Here is a 21,028-nt window from a genome sequence, read left to right as displayed (position 1 = left end):
AGGTAGAAATTGATGTTCTAAAAAGGAATAAATGTATCAGCTTACAAAGATAACTTTAAAACTTGGTTATGAAAAAAAGTTCTAAAGGCAATACACGTAATAATAATTTCTCGATCACATCAGAAGAAAAACTACCAGAAGATCTTTTCAAGTTTACACAAGAAATCGGATCTAACCATCCCAAAAAACCAGTCAATGAATCGATATTTATCGGAACTAATAACTGATCAAAAGAGACTCCTCTGGCAATGCACAAATTATTTAAAAAGGCCAAACTGTCACGTTCCACCCTTTTTTTTTTTGTTTTTTTTTTTGAAGGAGGTTTAAATCAAAATGTTATAAACATCTTAGAGGTGCCGTCACACCAATGGTGTGTGGGGCACGCTCGTACTAATACCATAACAGACCTCCCACATCGGCTACTTCTACCTTAAGGACACAATAGTATAACATCTGGGTAGAGCCGCGTTTATGTCCGAAGACACAACAGGTACCTGCGTCCAGGTTCCTCTCCTGCAGGCATATGAAGGCGGTACACCGTCGATAGTCCCAATTACTGCCACTGTGTTTATAGGTAATTCCACTAGTGAAAAATGCAAATCAGAACTAAGCGAGAAGTGATAAGGATATAGCGGGTAACATTTTCAATACATCTATCCAACACCTTTCAGCCAAACGAGAATCAGTGCGATCTTAGATCAAGAAACCACTCTAATCGCACACATAACCAAAAGCGAACTGAAGAGAGAAATCAAGCAACTAAAAGACAAAAAGACACCTGGATTTGATTTAATCACAGCGGAGGTATTAAAACAACTACCCAACAAAATCCGAGTCGATCCGACTCCAATATGTTCCAAGCCTGTGAAAGGTTGCGAAGATGATTATGCTTGCCAAACCAGGAAAAGATCCCCATGTGGTTTCTTCATACGGCCCAATCTCCTTATGACCACAAATTTTAAAACTACTGGAAAAACTCAATCTGAATCGCTTAAAACCAATCATCGAATCTCGTAGTCTGATACCTTCACACCAAGATGTCCTTGCAAATATTCCACCAGAGACCAGCTGCGCAGAAATACCGAGGAAATAGAAAAATCGTTCGAAGAGAAAAACATATGCTCAGCAGTCTTCCTGGACGTCGCGCAAGCTTTCGAGAAGGTTTGGCATGAAGGCCTAATCAACAAATTGAACCCATGCTCTTTACTTCAATACAGTGCCCGCGTGAAATCTTATATAACTGAGCGGTTTTTTTGCGTAAAGCAGGGCAATGAGTATTTCTAATTAGAGAAAATAAACGCTGGTGTGCCCAAAAGGAGCATCATTGGACCTCCTCTCTACCTTCCGTACACGAAAGATATACCATCACTTCCAAGCACTATGATCGCCACCTTTGTTGACGACACCGAAATCCTCGCAACAGAAAAAACTGGCAAAGAGCGGCAGCTCAACTTCAAACCGATAAGGCGCTGTAAAAAAATAAACGAATACTTGGAGAATAAAAGTAAACAGTATGAAATCAATTCATGAGAACTTTTCCAATAAAAAAGCAAACCATCACGCAATTAGTGGCAAATATCTTGGTATAACCCTCGATGCTAAGCTGCGATGGAAGGAGCATATGAAAATAAAACTAAATGAAAATAATTTCAAAATAATAGAGATAAACTGGCTCATTGCACGAGCATATAAAACAAAATAATGATATACAATCACATTATCAAACCAGTGTGGTCTTACGGCGCACAAATTTGGGGCTGTGCCAGTCAATATAATATCCACGTAATCCAACAACTTCCAAATAAAATTTTCAAAACTATTGTCAACGCCATCATGAGTTCAACATTCCTACGGTCTCTGATGTTATTAAACAACAAGCAGAAGCCCAGTCTATGAGGCTGCAGAGGCACGTTAAGTAAGAAGCCAGTAAACTTCTCAACAGCAAACAACACAACTTCTTGCATCTGATTGAAGCTTTTTTTTTTTAATTAACAATATGGCGGCCTCAGGAAATATTTTTCAGATTTTCGAGAAAACACCGACAATTAATTGTTAAAAAAAAACGAAATTTTTGAGAAAAAAATCCTTCGATCAGGCACGAGTATTTTATGTTTTTCAAACGTAGTATAAATTTTTACACACCTACCAAGCTGTTTTTAAGTTACAGTGATCACCAGTTCAAAAAACATAGTTTTGAGAAAAACGCATTTAAAGTTTTGTCCGAGCCCGAGCCCGAGCCCGAACGCCCTTTGTTAATTGTTGAATAACTCGAAAAGTATTTGTCGAATTCACTTCAAATTTTCACACAATATTTTTAAGATATTATACTTTAAGAAAATGTAAAACAAATCCAATTTTTTGAAAAGAAAATTCTGACTATCTCTAACCCGTTAAACTTTAATAACAGGTGGCGCTGAAGTAATCCTCCTATCAGAAAATGCTATAAATTTTGCGATTGTCCCCTAATCTCAGTTCTGTTTTGACATTTGTGTAGTAAACACATGCGAAATACACTTTAATGAACAATGTTACGCTACACTGCTCCAGAACGCGGAATATTGCTGACTATTTATTTGACCAATAATCGGTCGGTGACTTTGGCACAACGTGAATTTCGTCGCAGATTTCCTCGCCGTCCAACGCCTACTGGTGAAACACTGCGACGTTTTGCCGCTCACCTCGAAGAGACTGGCACAACACGAGATGCTGCCAGGCGTGGCAGACCCCGGAGTATCCGTTCTGCAGATAATATTGCTGCTGTAGCCGAGGATGTCATGGAAGCGCCGTCGACATCGACCAGACGACGTGCCACGCAAATGGGTATCAGTCGACGGTCTTTACAGCGAATTTTGGTACAAGATTTGAAGATGTTTTCGTACAAAGTCCAGACGGTGCATCAGCTGTTAGCTGCTGACCGCCAATCGCCACCAAGAGGAAGATGATTTTTCATCAAAAATAATCATGAGTGATGAGACCCATTTCAATCTTAGCGCGTACGTAAATAATCAAAATTTACGCTTCTGGGCCACTGAAAATCCGCGTGTAACCCACGAAGAGCCATTACACCCGCTCAAAGTCACTGTATGGTGTGCTGTTTTCGCTGGAGGAGTCATCGGACCTTTTTTCTTCGAAGACGTCGCGGGCCAAACGGTTACTGCGAATGGTGAGCGCTACAGAGCAATGATCAACGAGTTCTTTTTGCCGCACCTTGATGAATTGGGATTGGAAAACATGTGGTTCCAACAGGACGGTGCAACGGCACACACTGCACGTGCCGCAACCGATATGCTAAAGGATGCATTTCCCGGGCGCCTAATCTCCCGTTTTGCAATTTGCACTGGCCAGCTAGATCGCCTGATTTGACCGCTACAGACTTCTTTTGGTGGGGCTTTTTGAAGTCGCGGGTTTATGTCAACAAGCCTCAGACTCTTGCAGCTCTTAAAGACAATATCCGTGAACAATGTGAGGTCCTATCGCCGGAAGTTTTGGCCAAAGTGATGGAAAATGCCATAAAAAGGGCTCAAATGGCAATCAACTGTGGCGGCCGCCATTTACATGACATCATATTCTCGACTTGATGTAAAAAAAAATTAAAAGACCAAATAAAAATAATCCACAAGAAGAATCAACGTTTTTCATTTTCTTTTTAATTACAGCCAAAAAACATCGCAAGGTTACTTTTGCGCCACCTTGTAGTTGTAGCGTCAACAGGCATTGTATTCCTATATATATTTAAATGTTTGTAAAAAAACAAAACCAAAACAAAATATTGATAAACAAATTATTAATTTAAGTATGATAAAATAAAATATTTTTTAAAAAGCTTTTATTTATTTTTTTTTTCCTAAAAAATTTTATCATTTTCATTTAGGTTGCTTAAAGGTATGCAACGTTTATTTCATGTTAGCCACAATTACTGTTATATGAAAAAAATCATTATTTCTATGTTGCATCTTTTGGGCTGACTGCTTATTTTCTTGAAAACTGGCAAGTCTTATTTAAAGCTTACATTTAAATGTTTAATGCTTTATTTCCACACACATCTACAAATACGCCTGTATATATATGTATGAGTATATGCATGTGTGTGTCGTGCCAGAAGCGGCTTCCGTTAATTTCATTTAATTCTGGCAGCTTATACATATTAGAAGCGTTCATTTCCTCATCTCCCATCTCAAGTGTACGCGGCCTCATTTACCGTTAGACACTTTAATTAAAATGAGATTGCATGAAGAGCTGGAAGAAGCGCAGCAAAGAAAAATAAACAAAGTTGAGCTAAGCCAAGAAGCAGTTGGACTTTATTAAGGTCGTGAACCTAAGAAGCAAACAAAACGAAAATATGAAAGAAAACCAAGAGGAGTTAGAAAAGGTATAGGTTTTGGGATTAAGGCTTTGTGCCATTAAAAATCAATATCGTAAAAAATTAGTGAATTTAATTCACACTTTAATTTTGATTGTTAAAAAAATTAAAAATAGAGAAAAAAATTATGACAATTTTCTTGCAATATCACGAATTAAATTTTGTGGTATAAGTTAGTGAATTTTTTAGAAAAATTTTAATAATTTTAATAATACCAGAATTTCAGTAGATAATTTAGCATAACTTAATTTGTTAAGCCGCCCTTAAGTACACAAAATAAACACACAGAAACTAAATATTTGAAGGTTATTACAACAGTTTAAATCATAGCCGAGGACCAAGCGAAATTGAACAAAAAATAATAAATGAAGGATTGGAAAAAATTTCTATCACGCAAAAGAAATTTTTCTATCAAGCAAATTAAAAAGAAAAATATTATTTTATTTATTTATTTTATTTTGCAAAATTAGGCTATGAAAGCACAATTTCTAACTCCTCGGATAAAGCAAAAAAATAAAAGTTAAAAAGCCACTTTTGCAGTGCGATTTCAAATTGATCAGAGCTCAAGGCTTTGAAATTACAAAATTAATATGACTGATGAAACAGAATTTAATGTTAAAAATATCACCAAGATCCTTAAATTCTTGAAGGGATTGCAAGTTACTTCCAGAGAAGTTGTACCGAAGCTGTACTTTTGCGCGGTGCGAAAAATAAGCATGACGGCATTTTTTAATATTTAATAAAAGATGTGAGCCCTAGCAATAAGAATATAATTCATTTAGTTCAAATTGGAGTTTCATTATATCTGCGGTATTCTTAACGACTGAATAAATATTCAGATCGTTGGCGTATAGTAGAAAATTGGCAATGGAAAAGCAAGTACCTACATTTAAAAAGAGAATAAATAGCAATGAATTTAGAATGGACTACTATGTGGTATGCCAGAAGTTGCGAGAAAAGGTTCATATTGAACAACATCGAGTGTGACAAGGCACCGCCTTCGATTCAAACAGGATTTAAGCCATTGCAGAGCAGTAAAACTCAGGCAAGCGAGCTTGTCGATTAACGCCATTTAAAAATCTTTTAAACAATTCGATTTTCTTTTTAATTAAAATTTTTTATTTTTAAGTATTTAAAAACTGTAGGTACTCTCCCAAAGTATGGTGGGATTTTCAATACTTAAAATTTTTACTGGAGCAATAAATAGTTGTTACCAGCAATTTACAAATTTTAAAATTCTATTGATTGGTGAATTATTCCTAATATCCAGTTGAATGAGTAAAGTACAGCAAAGGTTATGGTATTTTTTGGCAAACTAAAAATGGAAGAATAAATATTTCCATGAACTGGAGAGTTTGTTTTTTTTTCAAGGAAAAAAACTATAAAAAAAATTAGGGAAATGTAAAATGTTGATAAAAATGTTTCACAGCACAATTTTTTTTTTTTAATTCCTAACGATTCTTATGCATTGCTTAGAAGCGTTGTGCAGTTGCAACTAATATAATATTATGTAGAATTTATACAAGGTCAAGTCCAAACTAAACAAGACTGGCGAAATAAAAATGTTTTGATGGCACCATCTTTTTACTGAATAAGTGAGTTGGAAGTTACAGTCCTAGCTGACTTCCAGTGAACGCTTAGTGTCATTCGATTCAACGGAAGCGAAGTTATTGCGTCTAAAGTGTCAGCATGTTTGTGTTATCGGTACAAAATTGATTTTCGAACAAAGAGCTAATATCAAATTTTATTTTGAAATCGGTAAAACATTTACCGAAACATTTGAATTAATGAAACAAGTTTATGGCGATGATTGTCTATCTGGGGCCACAGTTCATGAATGGTTACACGTTTCAGAGATGCTACGGGCCGCCCAAAATCAGTAATCACCAAAAACTTCATCGAAATTGTTCGTAAATTTATCAAAAATTTGCCGAAATCATCGTTGAAATTCATGGAATCGGAGTTGAATATCTCAAAAACATCGATTTATCGCATTTAAACTGATCATTTGGGCTTACGAAAGGTCTGAGCGCGTTTCATTCCACACAAGTTAACTGACTACCAAAATTTACTTAGAATTAAACATTCGAAAGACCTCATTAAAGAGGAGAGAAAAGACAAGAACTGTCTTTACGACAGCTACAACTAAGCGTCAAAGTGCCGAATGGAAGGCCCCAGATCATCCGCCACCCAAAAACCCGCTTTTGGGTAAGTCGAAAATCAAGTCGATGCTCATTTGTTTTTACGATTCCAAGGGAATTATTCACAAGGAGTTCGTGCCAACGGGCCAAACCGTCAATGCAATTTTCTATCTTGACGATTTGAAGCGTTCGTTGCATCGCATTCGTTGAATTCGCCCTGAACACCGCGAAGGTGGCAGTTGGCGTTTATTGCATGATATTGCACCATCTCATCGATCCACTCTTGTGACTGATTTTTTGATTAGAAATCACATTTTAACCATCAATCACTCACCTTATACACCTGATATACACCCTGTGACTTCTACCTATTCGGAAAATTGCATTTGGCAATGAAAGGAAAACGTTTTGCGTCCGTAGAGGCCATCCAAAAGGCTGGTACCGACATCCTGAAGGACATTCCGGCAATGACCTGAAACACTCTTTCGAAAAGCTTTTAGATCGCGCAAAACAGTATATGGAGACCAGACTTTGTACTTCACCTTGTATATAGGAAAATTCAGATATTTAAGAATTTGAAAAACCAAATTTCAATAAAAAATCTTTAATTAAACTTTGCGAAAATACTTCACTACTACCTTAATACTTCAAATTAGGTTCAAAAACTTAAGAAATTTGGCTTTTTCTATAATTTTAAATTCTATGTATATAAAAAATCAGAACTCTAAAAATGTATTAATATTTTTATTTTCGACTCCTTTTGTGTATTAAGAGTTCCTTTGTTTCTAAATACATAAAATCAAGGCACATTCATTAAAGGTGGTGGCACTAGGCCAACAACAATATTTTGTACGTTTGAATGTCAAAGAAAAGATTGGCAAGTAGGAAACAAAGTATGAGTTCGTCTTGTTTCTCTCTGGGTTGACAGCCACATGGACATGACGAAAGAAGAAAAATAAATCAGCTGATTTACCGATACCACCTTCACGGATTCGCTTTGCATCAACGAAAAAATACAAAAATGACAAATAAATAAATTTTTGTTCAATAAATTTTTCATATTAAAAATAAAGTTTATCACAATGATGGTAAAATTATGGAATTTAATTTTTTTTTTTCAATTATTGAATTTTTCTAATACTGCCCTATCTTGAACAGAACCTGTTACCTATACAAATTCAGAAATGTTCAGTATCAATAATGTTTTTCCATAGGGCAGGGCATTCACAGAGGAAATGGAAGATTGTTTCCTTTTTCTGCGGTTGCTTACAACTATGACAGTATATGTTGTGAGGGATGCCCATTTTGGCGGCTTGTTCTCTGATAGACCAGAAGCCAGTTAGGACTGCCGTTAGTCTACAGGCGTCCCGTCGTTTCAGGTTTATCAATGTCGACGATTGCTTGAGGTTGTAGGTGGGCCATAACGTCCTGCTGATTTTGCTTTTCGTCTGGTCTCTCCATACAATCTGCGATTGGAAGATATTTTAGGGAAATTGCATTCCTGACTGCACCTAATGGTATGAGTACCGATTCTGCAAGAACGTTATTCATGGCAGATCCCCCTCTTGCCAATTCATCGGCTTTTTCGTTACCTTCTAATATATGTTCCGATGTCCCGGGACCCAAATTAAGGTTACTTTATGGTTTTCACTCCAGTTGGTGAGGCTATTCCTACTTTGCTCCACCACTTTAGAGGTTGTTGTAGCCGATTCCAGTGCCTGGATTGCAGCTTGGCTATCCGAAAGAATAGCGATATTGCCCTTTAAAGAGAAATCCGTGTTTAGTAGCCTACAAGCTTCCCCAATCGCCAGTACTTCCGCCTGGAAGACACTGCTGGTATTAGGGAGACGCACAGATTTTTCAATTCCAAGTCTGTGAGAATATATACCAGCTCCAACACCACAATCCATTTTACTGCCATCCGTATAGACTGTAGTGTCGAAGTTGTTTAGAGAGAGCCCCTTATTCCATTCTTCCTTAGATGGAAAGAGAGTGGCAAAATTCCTATTGAAAGTTACCGTCGGGAATATGTAATCAGTCCTCACCGAGATTAACTGAGCTTGTCGCAACAATAGACTAGCGTGACCATAAGTTTTTTCTTTCCAGCGACCCGCTTCATTTAACCTAAATGCACTCATGGTTGCCGTCTTCTTTATATGTAGGTATATTGGAATAACGGGGGTCAGTGCATTGAGAGCCTCTCTAGAACAAGATCTTATTGCACCGACCGTTATTGCACAGGCTGATCTTTGTATTCTGCCGAGTAATTTGGTATTGTACTCTCTCCCTAGAGCTTTCCACCAAACTACCGAGCCATACGATAGAATAAGTCGTATAACCGCCTTATACAGCCATAATATAATATATGCTTAGGTTGAAGACCCCATCTTCTTCCAAGTAATATTTTGTAGTTAGATTTTTTTTTTTTTTGAAAATGGATTTTCAAAGTTTCCATTGCTTCGTGAAATAAAGAAATATTTTCTATATATATAGAATTTATTTTTTATTTTATTTATATTTTGTTGTTACATGTTTTATTTTTGTTTTTTGAAAATGGATTTTCAAAGTTTCCTTTGCTTCGTGAAATAAAAAAATATTTTCTATATTTATAGAATAAATTTTTTTTATTTATATTTTGTAGTTAGATTTTTTTTTTATTAATTTTAGATAATTATACTACATATTATTTTTTTTATAATTTTATAAAGTGTTACATTTTTTAGTTCATTATTTTCGTTATTTAAAATTTACTCCAAATATAAAACATTTTAAAAAATGTATAATAAGTTAAATTTTTTTAACTTCGGCATAATTATTTAAAATCGTTTCATTATATTCCTAATTTTAAATACTTTATGATTGGTGTTAAGGGGTAACACCACTGTAGAAATTTCAAAAAATTGTTTTTTTTTTTATAAGCTTAAAAAATTCTTTGAACCTTTTAAAATACAGAACAAAAAGTTTTATACGTTACCGAAGTTGATTTCATAAATATTTTAAGCTTTTAACCAAGCGTTAGTGATTGCTACCTAACGACTTCTCCAAATTTCCATACTTTAAATGCGTTTTTCTCAAAACACGTTTTCTGAAATTGGCACGCAGCATAACTCAAACAAAATTTTAATATTTTTAATCAGGTTTTTCACTACGTCTGTATAATAACCTTCTTAAGAGAAGAGCGTAGGGGTTTTCCGATAGATTAATTTAAACGATTGTTATAATCATTTAAATGCCGTTTTTTTAGTCCAAAATAGAGTTTTTTCCTTCAAATGCTTGCTAATTCCACAAAAATATATATTTTTTAAATCTCCTACGTGTTTCTCTAGCTATTTTTATCTAGATTAAGAAAAAAAATGTTTCTTTGTTCCAGATTAAAATTTGCACCCTCTGTGCTGCGTGCCGCGGAACTCCTTCAAGAAAAACCACATTTCAAAAATGTCTCCAATGCCGCCATTTTGTAAAGTTTTTCGATCAAACTTTGTAGTTTTGTATTTTAGTATATAAGTAATAACTTCCCAAATCAGAGTGATTCCTTTCCCTTTCCTTCTGTACAAAAAAATTCTTTAAAAATCGTATTTTACGCGTGTACAGTGGTGTTACCCCTTAATTCTTTTTTTTTTGTACATTTTATTTTTTATAAACTTTTGAGACTTGATAAGTAAAATTCTTTTCATTGCCGATTTTTTAAAGTTTTACAAATTTTTTAAATATAAAAAAATTTTTTTGTATGAGGTGTATATTTTTTAATATTTTTAAACTACTGCATCATTATTGAAAATATTTGCGAGATATACTAATTTTTATATATTTCATGTCTATTATTATTTTTTTTTTTAATTCGCCATAATTTAATTTTGATAAATTAAATTTTTGGCCTCCAAATTTTTTTATTACCGACATTTTAATTTGATACTATTTTTTAATTCGCAATATTTTTGGTAAATTTAATGCATTTATAATTTTAATATTTAGTACAATTTCTTTTTTATTCGAAAAACTTTAGTTTCATTAATTTAACCTTCAGTGTTAAAATGTTCTTTTTTTTAACTTCAACACATTTACATTAAGTTTCCTACCTTGTGCTCTCTGTGTACTTCTCCCCTATCCCTTGCACCTGCTCCCACACAATTGCAATTTTTATGGCACCACGCACATCTACACTTTACCACTATCACTTCAATGTGTTGAGGAAAATTTTCAAAATTGTTTACACAACTTCAATTTGTATTTAAATATTTCTATGTTTTTTTGTTTTAATTTTTTGACTTCACATTTCTTTCTTTTTTTTATTTTATTTTTTTTCAAAAATTCACAATTTTTCTTTAACTTTTGACTCAGTGATCTTTCTTTTTTCTTCAACAGCCCCAACTATTTTCGAAAATTTTCCGCTCAAATTCCAGCAATGCAGCTTGTGCGTATTTATTCACTCAATCAAAAGATACATTTTTTGACCAATTTTTACATTTTATTTTAATACTCACGCATTTTTAATACACTGGCGCTTAAATATTAACTTTTTTATGAATAATTTTTTTTGTTATTTAATTTTTAATTTTTTTTCTTCAAGAAATGTATTTACTGCTCGAGTATATTCACTGGTTTTTCACGCGCACGCACACCATCTAATATATTTATATGTGTCAGTATACATGTACATATGTATGTAACATGCTTGCCCTTTGTATGTGTGTGTACATATATCTATTTATATGTATGTATGTCTAAACACCACTCAGAAAAAAAATTCACCGCACTCGCGCATCCCTTCGGAGGGAGGAAATTCGTGTTGCTGTCCGCTCGGAGGCTGAAAGCCTACTAGTCTTGGCCAGCCACGTTGGAGAGCTCTTGCTCAGTAGCTTTGCCAAATTACTAGGGAAAATTCCAAAAATTTCCCTGCTAACACACACACACACAGAAATGTATGTACGCTCATACCAGCCAATAGTTGAAGCACAGCTACACTCTCCCTATTCGCCCGCTCGTCACGGGCAACTCGTACCCACCGAAGTATACTATACTTTGGCGCCTGTTCGCCTGCCGACTAACTGACTGGCCAACTGCTCGGCACATGCCGCTGCTAGCACATTGCGGTGGGTCGGCAACAACTATGGCGAGCTGGAAAAAGTTAAGCGCACTGTTGAGCTGTTCATTGAAGGGAATTCTTTTTATGCTTTATTTGGAATTCGCACCTGAAAGTCTCCAATTGCAGGTGACCGCTGGCGAGGATGCTCTCCAAAAACTCTTTCATTCATGCGGCCTTTGTCAGAGTGATTATCTGGCGCGCTAGTTGGTGGGATCTTTCAAGTATGAGGGTAAATGTGGAAAAGTGAGCGCGGCAGGAGGAAAAGGAAGAAGATGGTGGATATTTGTGTTTTATGGTAGTTAAAACAGAATGCAGTTTGATTTTATGAACTTCCAGGAAGCTTACTATAATTTTTTTTTTTTATCAGAATTAATATCAATGCACCGCAGCAAATTAATTTTATAAAGATGTCAGAAATTAATATTTAACAAATTAGGTAGCTATGCGGAGTGAGCCTTGAAACTTAGAGGGCTCCTTTGACTTTCTGCGAAGGCCTCGAAACTTCTGAGAGCCCATGAAATTTCAGACGGGGCATTTCTCTGAAAATCTTCAACTGATGTCATTGGTGAGGCTCTGGTATGGTACCAAATTTACAAAAAATTGTAATTCCAATAGTCTTGAGATATATTCAATATTGAAGGTTATGGAATTAAAGTAAATTATCTTCGGTTCTTTTCAACATTTTTAACAACAACAACATTTCAACTCTTTTTTTTTTAATTTTACAAAATTTTAATAGTTTTGAGATTTATTCAATATTTAAAATCGTGAAGTATTTTTCTATTTTTTTTAATTTAAGTCAATTTTCTTGGGTTCTTTTCAACATTTTTATTTGTTTTTTGTTAAAGTTTTTATGTTCCTTTTATTATTTTTTGGTTATTATTATATTATATTATATGTATTAGGTTGTTTTTAACATTTTTGAATTTTTTTATTTTTCAATAAAATATAAATATGCATTTTAAATGGAACTATTTAAGAAATCATTTTGTTTAATTAAAAAAAAAGCTTCGAAAACAAAGACAGAAATTTTGGAAAACAATTTTTTTTTTGGTATTTTTAAATATATTTCTCTACGAATTTTGGGAAACAATTTTAATAAGAAAACATTTCTTCGTAATTTTTGGAAAAGATTTTTTGAAAATTGTATATGACAAATAGTTTTATAATTATTAAAAAATAAATAATTGTTAGAAATAATTTTGTACAAACTGTTGAAAATTGTTGTTTGTTTTGTAATTCCAGAAAAACGCTCTTCGATTTTGAATTATAAATAAAAAGATAAAATAACTGTTTTTTTTTAGAATAAATGTTTTCATTGTAAACTTCATTCTTTCGAAAAACAAAAAAAATCTTAACAAGGCCTTAAAACCAAAATTGCGCTCATTGTTGCAGCAACATATTTTCATTTTCGAAGTAGCTTCGCATGAAAGTCTCTAGAGTTGCTTGATTTCCGCACTCTACTTGAAGGATTTTCACTTTTTCGCCTTCATTCATATTTTATGAACAGCATTCATAAAAAAACTCAACAGCACAAAATTTCAGGTGCGCTAAACAAACTCTCCATATTTTTAAATTATTTATTGTCTTTACTATTTCACGCTCCTTTGGCCTATAGCCACCAACCAGTAAATCTCTACAATGAATTGAGTGCTCGTGAGCCCTTACTCATTTCTCTGTGTTCCACTCTCTAGACGCACTCTCTTGGCGCCTTCCATTGGAAATTAGCGCCCGCAGTTACGCGCTTTGTTCGCTATGTTCTCTCCCAGCGCCACAAAAGTTCTCCTTGAACTGCGAAAATGTATATAGAGTGTGTGTGTATGGGTGTGTGTGTATGGGTGTGTATGTGCGAGTAGGTGTTTCCCATTTCTATGAACGAATACAGACTGTTGAATGCAAACAAGTGGAGCAACAGTTTGTGCCAACAACAAGCATACTATATACACACTTACACATACACACACACACTATGCAATTGTAGATATTTAGTTTGTATGGGAAACAAGTACAAATTTTCACTGAACTGCATTGCATACAAAGGTACATACATACATATGTAGGTGAACGGGTGATTGGGTGGGGGAAATGCTGCCACTCACTTCTTTTTCTTCTTACACACATTTTCTCTTAAACTCTCTTATCGGTGTGGTACCGGAAAAGTTGGATGAATGAACATTTGCTTGTTTTCCGCTTGGCAACATACATACGCGCCTACTATTACAAAGTTAAGGTTTCTTAAAGATGTAGCTTTCAGAATAGTAGTGAGATTGGAATTTTTTTTTTTTTTGTCATTTATTCCTAAGAGATTTACTTCTTAATAAAACTGCTTTTATTTTTATAGCATCCCAAATGCTTTGTTTTTCCCATCTTCTTTCGAATGAACTGAGAGTTATACAGGGCTTTTGAAGTTAGAACCAGCTGCCATGGAAAGGGCTCACCACCCTCTAGGCGGATCAAGAGACATCACTTTGACTGAACCAAGGAAATCAACGGCCAAACACAACTGCAACTACTGGACCGGAAAGTATATAGACAGACATTAAACAACTCTCATGGGGAGAACCTAACTAATTTCCTAAACTCCCAAAACCCGCACAACGTTATCGGAGATCCGCCACCACCTATTGCAGGCGAACAACTTCAGTTGCTCTGTGAGATCTGCGTAACTAGTGGCTTAATTACGAGCTTGATATTGTAGCAGATTAAACTCCTACTTGTCTAGAATTGACCCCGATATACTCAATATATGTCCAGCTTGTCCGCACAATACTAACATGCCTTCTCAAATCCACTCACTTAACACGCCTCTTTCTCTGCGTCGAACCTGTCGAAACAGTGCGTTTCTTCGATCTACTGTTAGATGCGCTAGACGACGATTGGAGACTACACCGCAGTGGGAGGGACTAGTGAACAGCTACAACAATAACAACAAATGTTTTAAAAGTCCAAATCACGCACAACAATTTTTTGTTAATATTTTCAATGTGCATAAACCATTTTTTTTATTATACGTAATATAGATTTTCCATCAGCAAAATTGTTCTACTTTAAAACTACACTGAGTAAGCCAACTACAAGCCACATCAATAGGTTTGACTGTAGCAAAGCACCAACACCACCGCCTGCATTTGGATCAGTGGTCGTTGTCGGGTCCACCGTTGTCGCTTGGCTGCTGGAGGTTGACTGTTCGATAAAACCTGTCCCATCATAAAAGTTACTATAGATCGCGAAAGCCAAGAGATTAGACGTTGTGGTATTCAAAGTGTAACGCACATGACGCGAGCCACTAGAAATGTTGGTGCAGAAAAACAGTCCATTAGTGCATCAATACCACTCACACCAAATAACACTTACGCTGCGTTGTCCGATTCCCCCCACTCAAAATCATCCATATCCAATGGCAGTAGATCATCGCGTAAACTATTTGGCATCAACAGCGCTGGATAGCCCATCTCGAAGTCACCCTCGATTACTATGCGTTCGAAAGCGACCTGCGGCTGTTGCGTCACATTAGCCGCAAAAAGTTTACCGCAGTCTGCTATATTTGTACCGGTGCATGTGAAAATGGCGCAATTTCGTAACGCATTCGTACCTTCAGCGCCCGGTTCATCGCGCATGCCCTCATAGGCACCCAAACGGTAGTTATAGTATTGGCCAACTGTGCTGCCCAATTGTTGCCACTGCAGCTCAAAGTGGCAACAGAACTCCTTGTAACAGACGTCGGTCACCAAACGTCCAGTCGCATTCGTCAGATCGACTAACACACTCTCGTACTGATCCAAGTAATCGCGTTTCAACAAAATATCAGACTGATTTAAATGCGTTAGCCGTGGTGCTGGTGTTATTGTCCGTTGTTCTTTTACGGCCTGCGCCCTTTGCGGATTTTCACTTAGTTTAGGCACTTGCGCCACATACAGATGACGCTCGCCGTCACCGGTATTCATTACGGAGACCAATGGACCTTTGCGACCAGCATAAATGCCCGAACCTGTGCTACCAATGGCTGGTAGACTAGCGCCGGCGGCAAGAAAGTTCACGTCATTTATGTAGGACCACGACTGTTGGAATTGGACGCCTGAAAGGAAGAAATAAATAAAAAGGAGATATTTCAAAATCTGTCCCGGGTGAAGTTAAAATAGAATACGAAGGCGATTGGATAAAATCTCCTCTGCCAATTCTTTCACCAGCAAAGGCAACTTATATAAAAGAAGGAAACGAAGAATCAAATATCCCAAAGTCATCAGCCTATACTAAAATCTTCAGATGCTCTTTAAATGAGTTCATGATAAGTTTTCTGGAAAGGCCTTCTGCCAAACTCATGGAAGAGGAGGGAAAGAAAGATCAAATATTCCGGAACCAACGGACTACATGTACTAAATCTCCAGACGGCCTTTTCTCAAATTCTCGTTAAAAGAGAAAAAGGGTAAGCAAACGTCTGGAAGTTAACAACCTATACTGAAATTTTGAAACTCAGTCAGGCAAAGATTTTGGCAATCGACTTTTTTTAACAAAAAGGTAGAGTAGGCACAGGAAGCAGCTCACTGCCCATAAATTCGCTGGAAAGACCTTCCCTCAAACTCATACAAGAGGAGACAAAACTCCCACAGGAGCTTTGTCCGCCACTAGGAAATCGGACCAGTTCTATAAGCCCGATAGAAGAACCTGTAAATAATCGAAGCTGAATAATTACTTTTCGAATTCTTTCCCAGTGTAAGGATTTCGAAGAAGAGAAGTATTTTCGTGCTTTCTCTATAAAGTAAAGCCATACGGGAAACGAGAAAACTGTTTGAAAGATGAGTTGTGTCAAAACCACAAATGGGAACTGAAACTCTGCTTTCCATGAAACCACATACCTATGAGGAAGAGAACTGCAATGGATTCAAGCCATTGGCCCGCACTAGGCAAGGCAGCTAGCGATAGGATATGTCAAGAACAGATTTCAAGCAACAAATCAAAAAATATCTTCTTAGTGCCTTGGCTCGTTGCGCCCACAGCTTAAAAATTTACGTTTGCTCTCTCCATATAGGTTTTTAAATTTTCTAAGGAATCTAGTATTAGATGAACTACAATACCGTAATACCCGGTCGAAATGCCCTTTTAAATTCGTGTATTACTACTGTTGGGCCTTAGCAGATTCCTGAGTCGCATGAAGACTTCTACTCATCTTTTCCTTGGGAAAGATGAAGCTAGCATGATGAGTCTAACTTTGGCCTCATCATTCGCAAGAAGGGATAAAAGGCGGAGATGAGTTGATCCGATAAAGGAGGTGGCCCCCTAAAATCTTCAGCAGCGAGTTGCCTTGTTATTTATTTTGCTATTAATACTTATTCTTAGTTTTCCTTATCAGATTCATGACGTCCAGCTAATCACCACCTCACTGCGGGTAGTTAAGTTCTTCTGTAAATACAATTAATTTCCAAATAATTTTTAGGATTTTTGAGGGCCTAACTAGCAGCCTCAATGTCAATGCTCTTAAATATGTTTGACTCTAACTTCTCTAATCAAGAATTCTTTGAATCATAAGAAGATGTTTAGATTTTAAAGTATAGTAGTAAATGATTAGAAATGCGTATAAGATACTTGCTCTGGCCTATGCGTGGTTGGCTGAATCACCTTTTCATATAGACTTCAGCGCTGTGCACTGAAATTATTGATAAGATTAGGCTTTTGCTAGTTTCATATTTTGACTGCGGTACTAAGGGCGAGTGCGCGTAAATTTGTTGACAACTAATTTAGCACAATACCCAAAACTGTTCCCGAAAAGATGAACAACCAGCTAAACAAGATAAGAGTTTAATCAATTTTCATGGCAGACATCAGATCATAATAGTCAGACTTAAGTGTGGGCTGACAACTCTGAGAACGGTTTGATTTTCCCACTAAAGCAGGCCGAGATAATCTCAGAAGTTCGCAAATAAATTCTATAAATTAATCTGCAACCGAACAGGGTGATTTTTGAGGCTTTTAATTTCATACAGAACTGAGTTTAGAAGCCTCTACGAGCTCAGCGTTCATTGCACTTAAAAAAGATTTACGAGTGGACTTAGCCAAAGAGTAGTTCTTTGCTAAGTTTACGGAAGTCTGGTCCGGAGTTTGCTTTCCATGTGTCATACATCTCTCTAAACTTAGTCAAAGATGACCCTCAGATTAGATCAAATTATGACTCGATTAGATTAGATTAGACCAGCATTTAGATTAATTTCAATGAAATCTGAGATTACAAGTTTACACTTCGACCTCATGGTCTTTTGTACCCTACACTCATCACAGTACCTATTCCACACCCAGTTTCCTTCTTAAACTTAAGCTAGAGCTGGATTGTACTGACTGGGTTGCACCTTTCTTCTGGCTACAATTGTCCGAGATGTCTTAACCTTCTACGCGCTATAGCGCTGTAGACAAGGAGTGTATTAGAATCTCCGGAGATTGGTCGCAGAAACGACGAGAGGGGGAGAATGCCCGTGAGCATTTTCAGTTTATACTTAGGGAGGTTTATGAGTTTTCTAAACCTCTTTTGGTTGTACCTTACTGGGTGATTTCTCCTGGTGTGGCCTTTTTGTTTGGTGCCGGATATCCTCCCTTCGCCTTAGCTCTTCACTCTTAAGCTTCTCATTGATGGTGTGTTACCTCATAGCAAGGAAGTGATCGGGTCCTATTAATAACGAGGCCACAACCTCTCTTACCAATGCATCCGCTACTTCGTTTCTAGTTATACCCCTGTGTCCTAGGACCCAAATTAACCATATGTCCAAATTATGCGCTCCTAACAGCTTCAGTTACTCGATACACACAAGGGCCGGCGAGGACTTCATCTCAAATGATGACACTGCCGTGAGTGCCGCCTGACTGTCGCTCAGAATGGCAATTCGCTCATTCCGAAAATTCCTACCTAAATTGATCTCTGCACGTAGGCATATGGTAAGCCATTCACCTCCTAGCTCCAACACTTACAGAAGGAAATAAAAACTCTGATTTGGATAATTGTGGCGCTCTGTCTAAACACAACGGGTTAGAAAGATTCAGTTAAGGCAATAGCTGACTTCGATGTCTCGTGTTTTTCTTAGTTCTGATGTTTCGGAGCCAACGCGATTGTGTTCAAAATGAGGGCCCATGAGAATCGTTAAAATCCTCTGACATTTTGATGGAGACTTAGTATTAGACTAGGCAGTAATTTGGTTGATATAAAATTTGAAAATCCGCTGATATTCCGATGGGAAGTCGCTTTGAAAGGACAGCATTTGGACAACGAGCATTCTGCCATTCCTGCAAGCAGTTAAGCAGGGAGGAAACGTGGAAAATCGTCAGCGGTTTTGCGGAAAAAATTTTCCATATGAAAAAGCGGGACCTGGACGCAAGCACACAATCAAAGATCTTGTAATGAGGAAGACGGAACGCCACTCTAAAATAATGCGAAAGCGGTTCCAGGGTGGACGACCGTTCCAAACGAGGGAGAGTTCTTAAGTCTCCGGACATACCATTGCTGCGGTGGCTGCGACGGCAGCTTTGATGAAATATTAGACATTTTAAACCTTCTCATCCGCAAAAATCAAAAAATTACATTTTTCGGTCTACCATAAGAGTTACACTCCGATCAATCTCACACGCTTTACTCACCCGTCAAGAAGGGCAACTGCGAAAACCACATTGTAGGATAGATGAAATCCCTTATGCCCAAATCAACTAACGACTGCGTCGGCTTATAAAACAGTATATCGAAGCAAATAAAATGTCCAAAGCGTACACCGAAATCCGTCTCGAAAATGCCCAACTCCAAGTTGTACGTTGTATTTTTCGGCTCACCATACAAATTCCATTTACGATAGCGTGAAATCACACGCCCCTCACGATCGAACACCACATTTGTATTGAAAGTATTCAAACCGCTGCTAGCACACGGACGCGGATCCTGCTGTGAAGTGGTGCAATTGTCGCGCTCTGTCAAATTGACAACCACATATTTGCGCGCCTGACGTGCACTGCAAGAGAGTTGTACCAGAAAATCTGAATAAACGCTAGTATTGCCCAGTAGGCATGGGATTGTGTCGACTGCACTATCAGGATCGGGTACAAATGTTGACGTGGTTGCGCTATTCAAAGTGCTCTCCGGAAACACGATGATATCAGTGGGCTCAGCAGCTGACGAGCTGATTATCTCCACATAACCAGCAAGATTGTCTTCCAATGAGTTGACGGCATTTCTGGCAGGACGGAACTCCACTACGCCGGCGGTATAATACGAAGAGTTGTTGGCAGTGGCAATAGAAGCAGCAACGGCAGCAGCTGATACAGTAAGAGGGCGCTGAAAGTTGATAAGAAAAGCAGTTAGTGAATTCAAGTTTAACAAACTCATTAGCTGTGCGAACGTGCGATATGGGTGCGCGATTATCGAGGCGATAAGCCGCTAGTTGAACTTTGATCAACTCACTTGATTTGTAGGATATAGAAGGAGAAAGGTACACACGAAGAATAAGTTCAACGTTACTGTTTGCTTAAAAACACTCTGGAGCATTTTGAGAATTTCGGGTAGTTACTTTTAGTAGGCTTATATTCTAATTGTTTCTCCACTCCTATGCCGACAAAAAGCGTTTAGAGCATTTAATCTTCAGATTTGCGAACTGCTTTAAATTCTTTCCAAAGTGTGCAAAATGCATGCCAAAACGCAAATGAACATTTGTGGTTAGATGCCAATTACTTTTATCACTTGCAAACAGCTTTCATGCCCTCTGCGATCCACTCACTATACGAATACCAACAATACGCAATGATTATTCAGCTGCTCCATTTAATCTTATCAAATTGGCAGACATTTCACACGAATTACTGTTTGATTGAAGTGTCGATAAATGCTTTAGTAGCGCTTTAATCTTCAAATGCTGATAAGCAATAGAAACGCGACGCATACTTGTAGGCGCTCAGCGACAGTTTGATAGCTGCCGCGTACATTTTCCTTTTCACGTACTATTTATTTTTGTTTTTTTTTAGCTTATAGGTACAGCATCTTTTCAACAATTTATATCCACCTTTGTTGCAAAGTATTGCATTTTGCTGCAGAGTTAATTCGCCTCACTTTATTCCTCAATTTCAAGCACGTGCTCGGCTGCAGGCCAGACTTGGCGTGGCGTAAACTATGCGGTGGCAAAATTAAATTTATTATGGCTAAGAAATTGAATTAATAGCACACTGGAAGGCAATAACGGCATTGCAGCGCATAACGGTCGGTCATCGTAAAGGTGGGCGGCCATTGGGGAGCTGAAGGTTGAGAAGTGAATGCGATGCGGATAAGTGGTGAGTTATGGGAATAAAAAGGGAGACACTCCAGTTTTGCTTTAAAGAAATTTGCTATTCTCACAAGCGCCCAAGCAGCAGAAAAATATGTTAGTAATATTAATGCCCAAGAAAGTAGACGAAAAGTGTCAGTATAGCAAACTCTAAATGAGTATTTTG

The 21,028-nt window shown here is 37.1% G+C and overlaps 2 protein-coding genes across 2 annotated transcripts in view; both read right to left on the bottom strand.

Moving 5' to 3' along the window:
• Positions 1-11,303, bottom strand: part of LOC128858989 (uncharacterized) — a 325,060-nt gene extending 313,757 nt beyond the window's left edge. The window contains exon 1 of the mRNA XM_054095626.1: positions 10,578-11,303. The gene's annotated coding sequence lies outside the window, so the exon portion shown is untranslated. The remainder of the gene's footprint in view (positions 1-10,577) is intronic.
• Positions 11,304-14,569: 3,266 nt separating this feature from the next.
• Positions 14,570-20,294, bottom strand: LOC128856744 (vanin-like protein 1). Its single transcript, XM_054092060.1, has 4 exons — positions 20,010-20,294; positions 19,199-19,883; positions 14,939-15,659; positions 14,570-14,870 (listed from the first exon to the last, which is right to left on the bottom strand). The coding sequence occupies exons 1-4, from the start codon at positions 20,091-20,093 to the stop codon at positions 14,627-14,629; spliced, it is 1,734 nt and encodes a 577-aa protein (XP_053948035.1). The 5' UTR covers positions 20,094-20,294; the 3' UTR covers positions 14,570-14,626.
• Positions 20,295-21,028: the final 734 nt, after the last annotated feature.

The sequence above is a fragment of the Anastrepha ludens genome, chromosome 3, assembly GCF_028408465.1.
Source record: "Anastrepha ludens isolate Willacy chromosome 3, idAnaLude1.1, whole genome shotgun sequence".
NCBI lineage: Eukaryota > Metazoa > Arthropoda > Insecta > Diptera > Tephritidae > Anastrepha > Anastrepha ludens.
The sequence above is the reverse complement of the archived record's forward strand: the minus strand, read 5'-3'. Positions and strand labels throughout refer to the sequence as shown.

What these genes read in the sequence shown, in the direction of transcription:
- LOC128856744 (XM_054092060.1), bottom strand. Translation starts at nt 20,093, where the DNA reads ATGCTCCAGAGTGTTTTTAAGCAAACAGTAACGTTGAACTTATTCTTC. An exon ending in TTCTATATCCTACAAATCAA is followed by an intron (nt 19,884 to 20,009) that starts GTGAGTTGATCA and finishes ATCAACTTTCAG; the next exon opens with CGCCCTCTTACTGTATCAGC. An exon ending in GGGGAATCGGACAACGCAGC is followed by an intron (nt 14,871 to 14,938) that starts GTAAGTGTTATT and finishes CAACATTTCTAG; the next exon opens with TGGCTCGCGTCATGTGCGTT.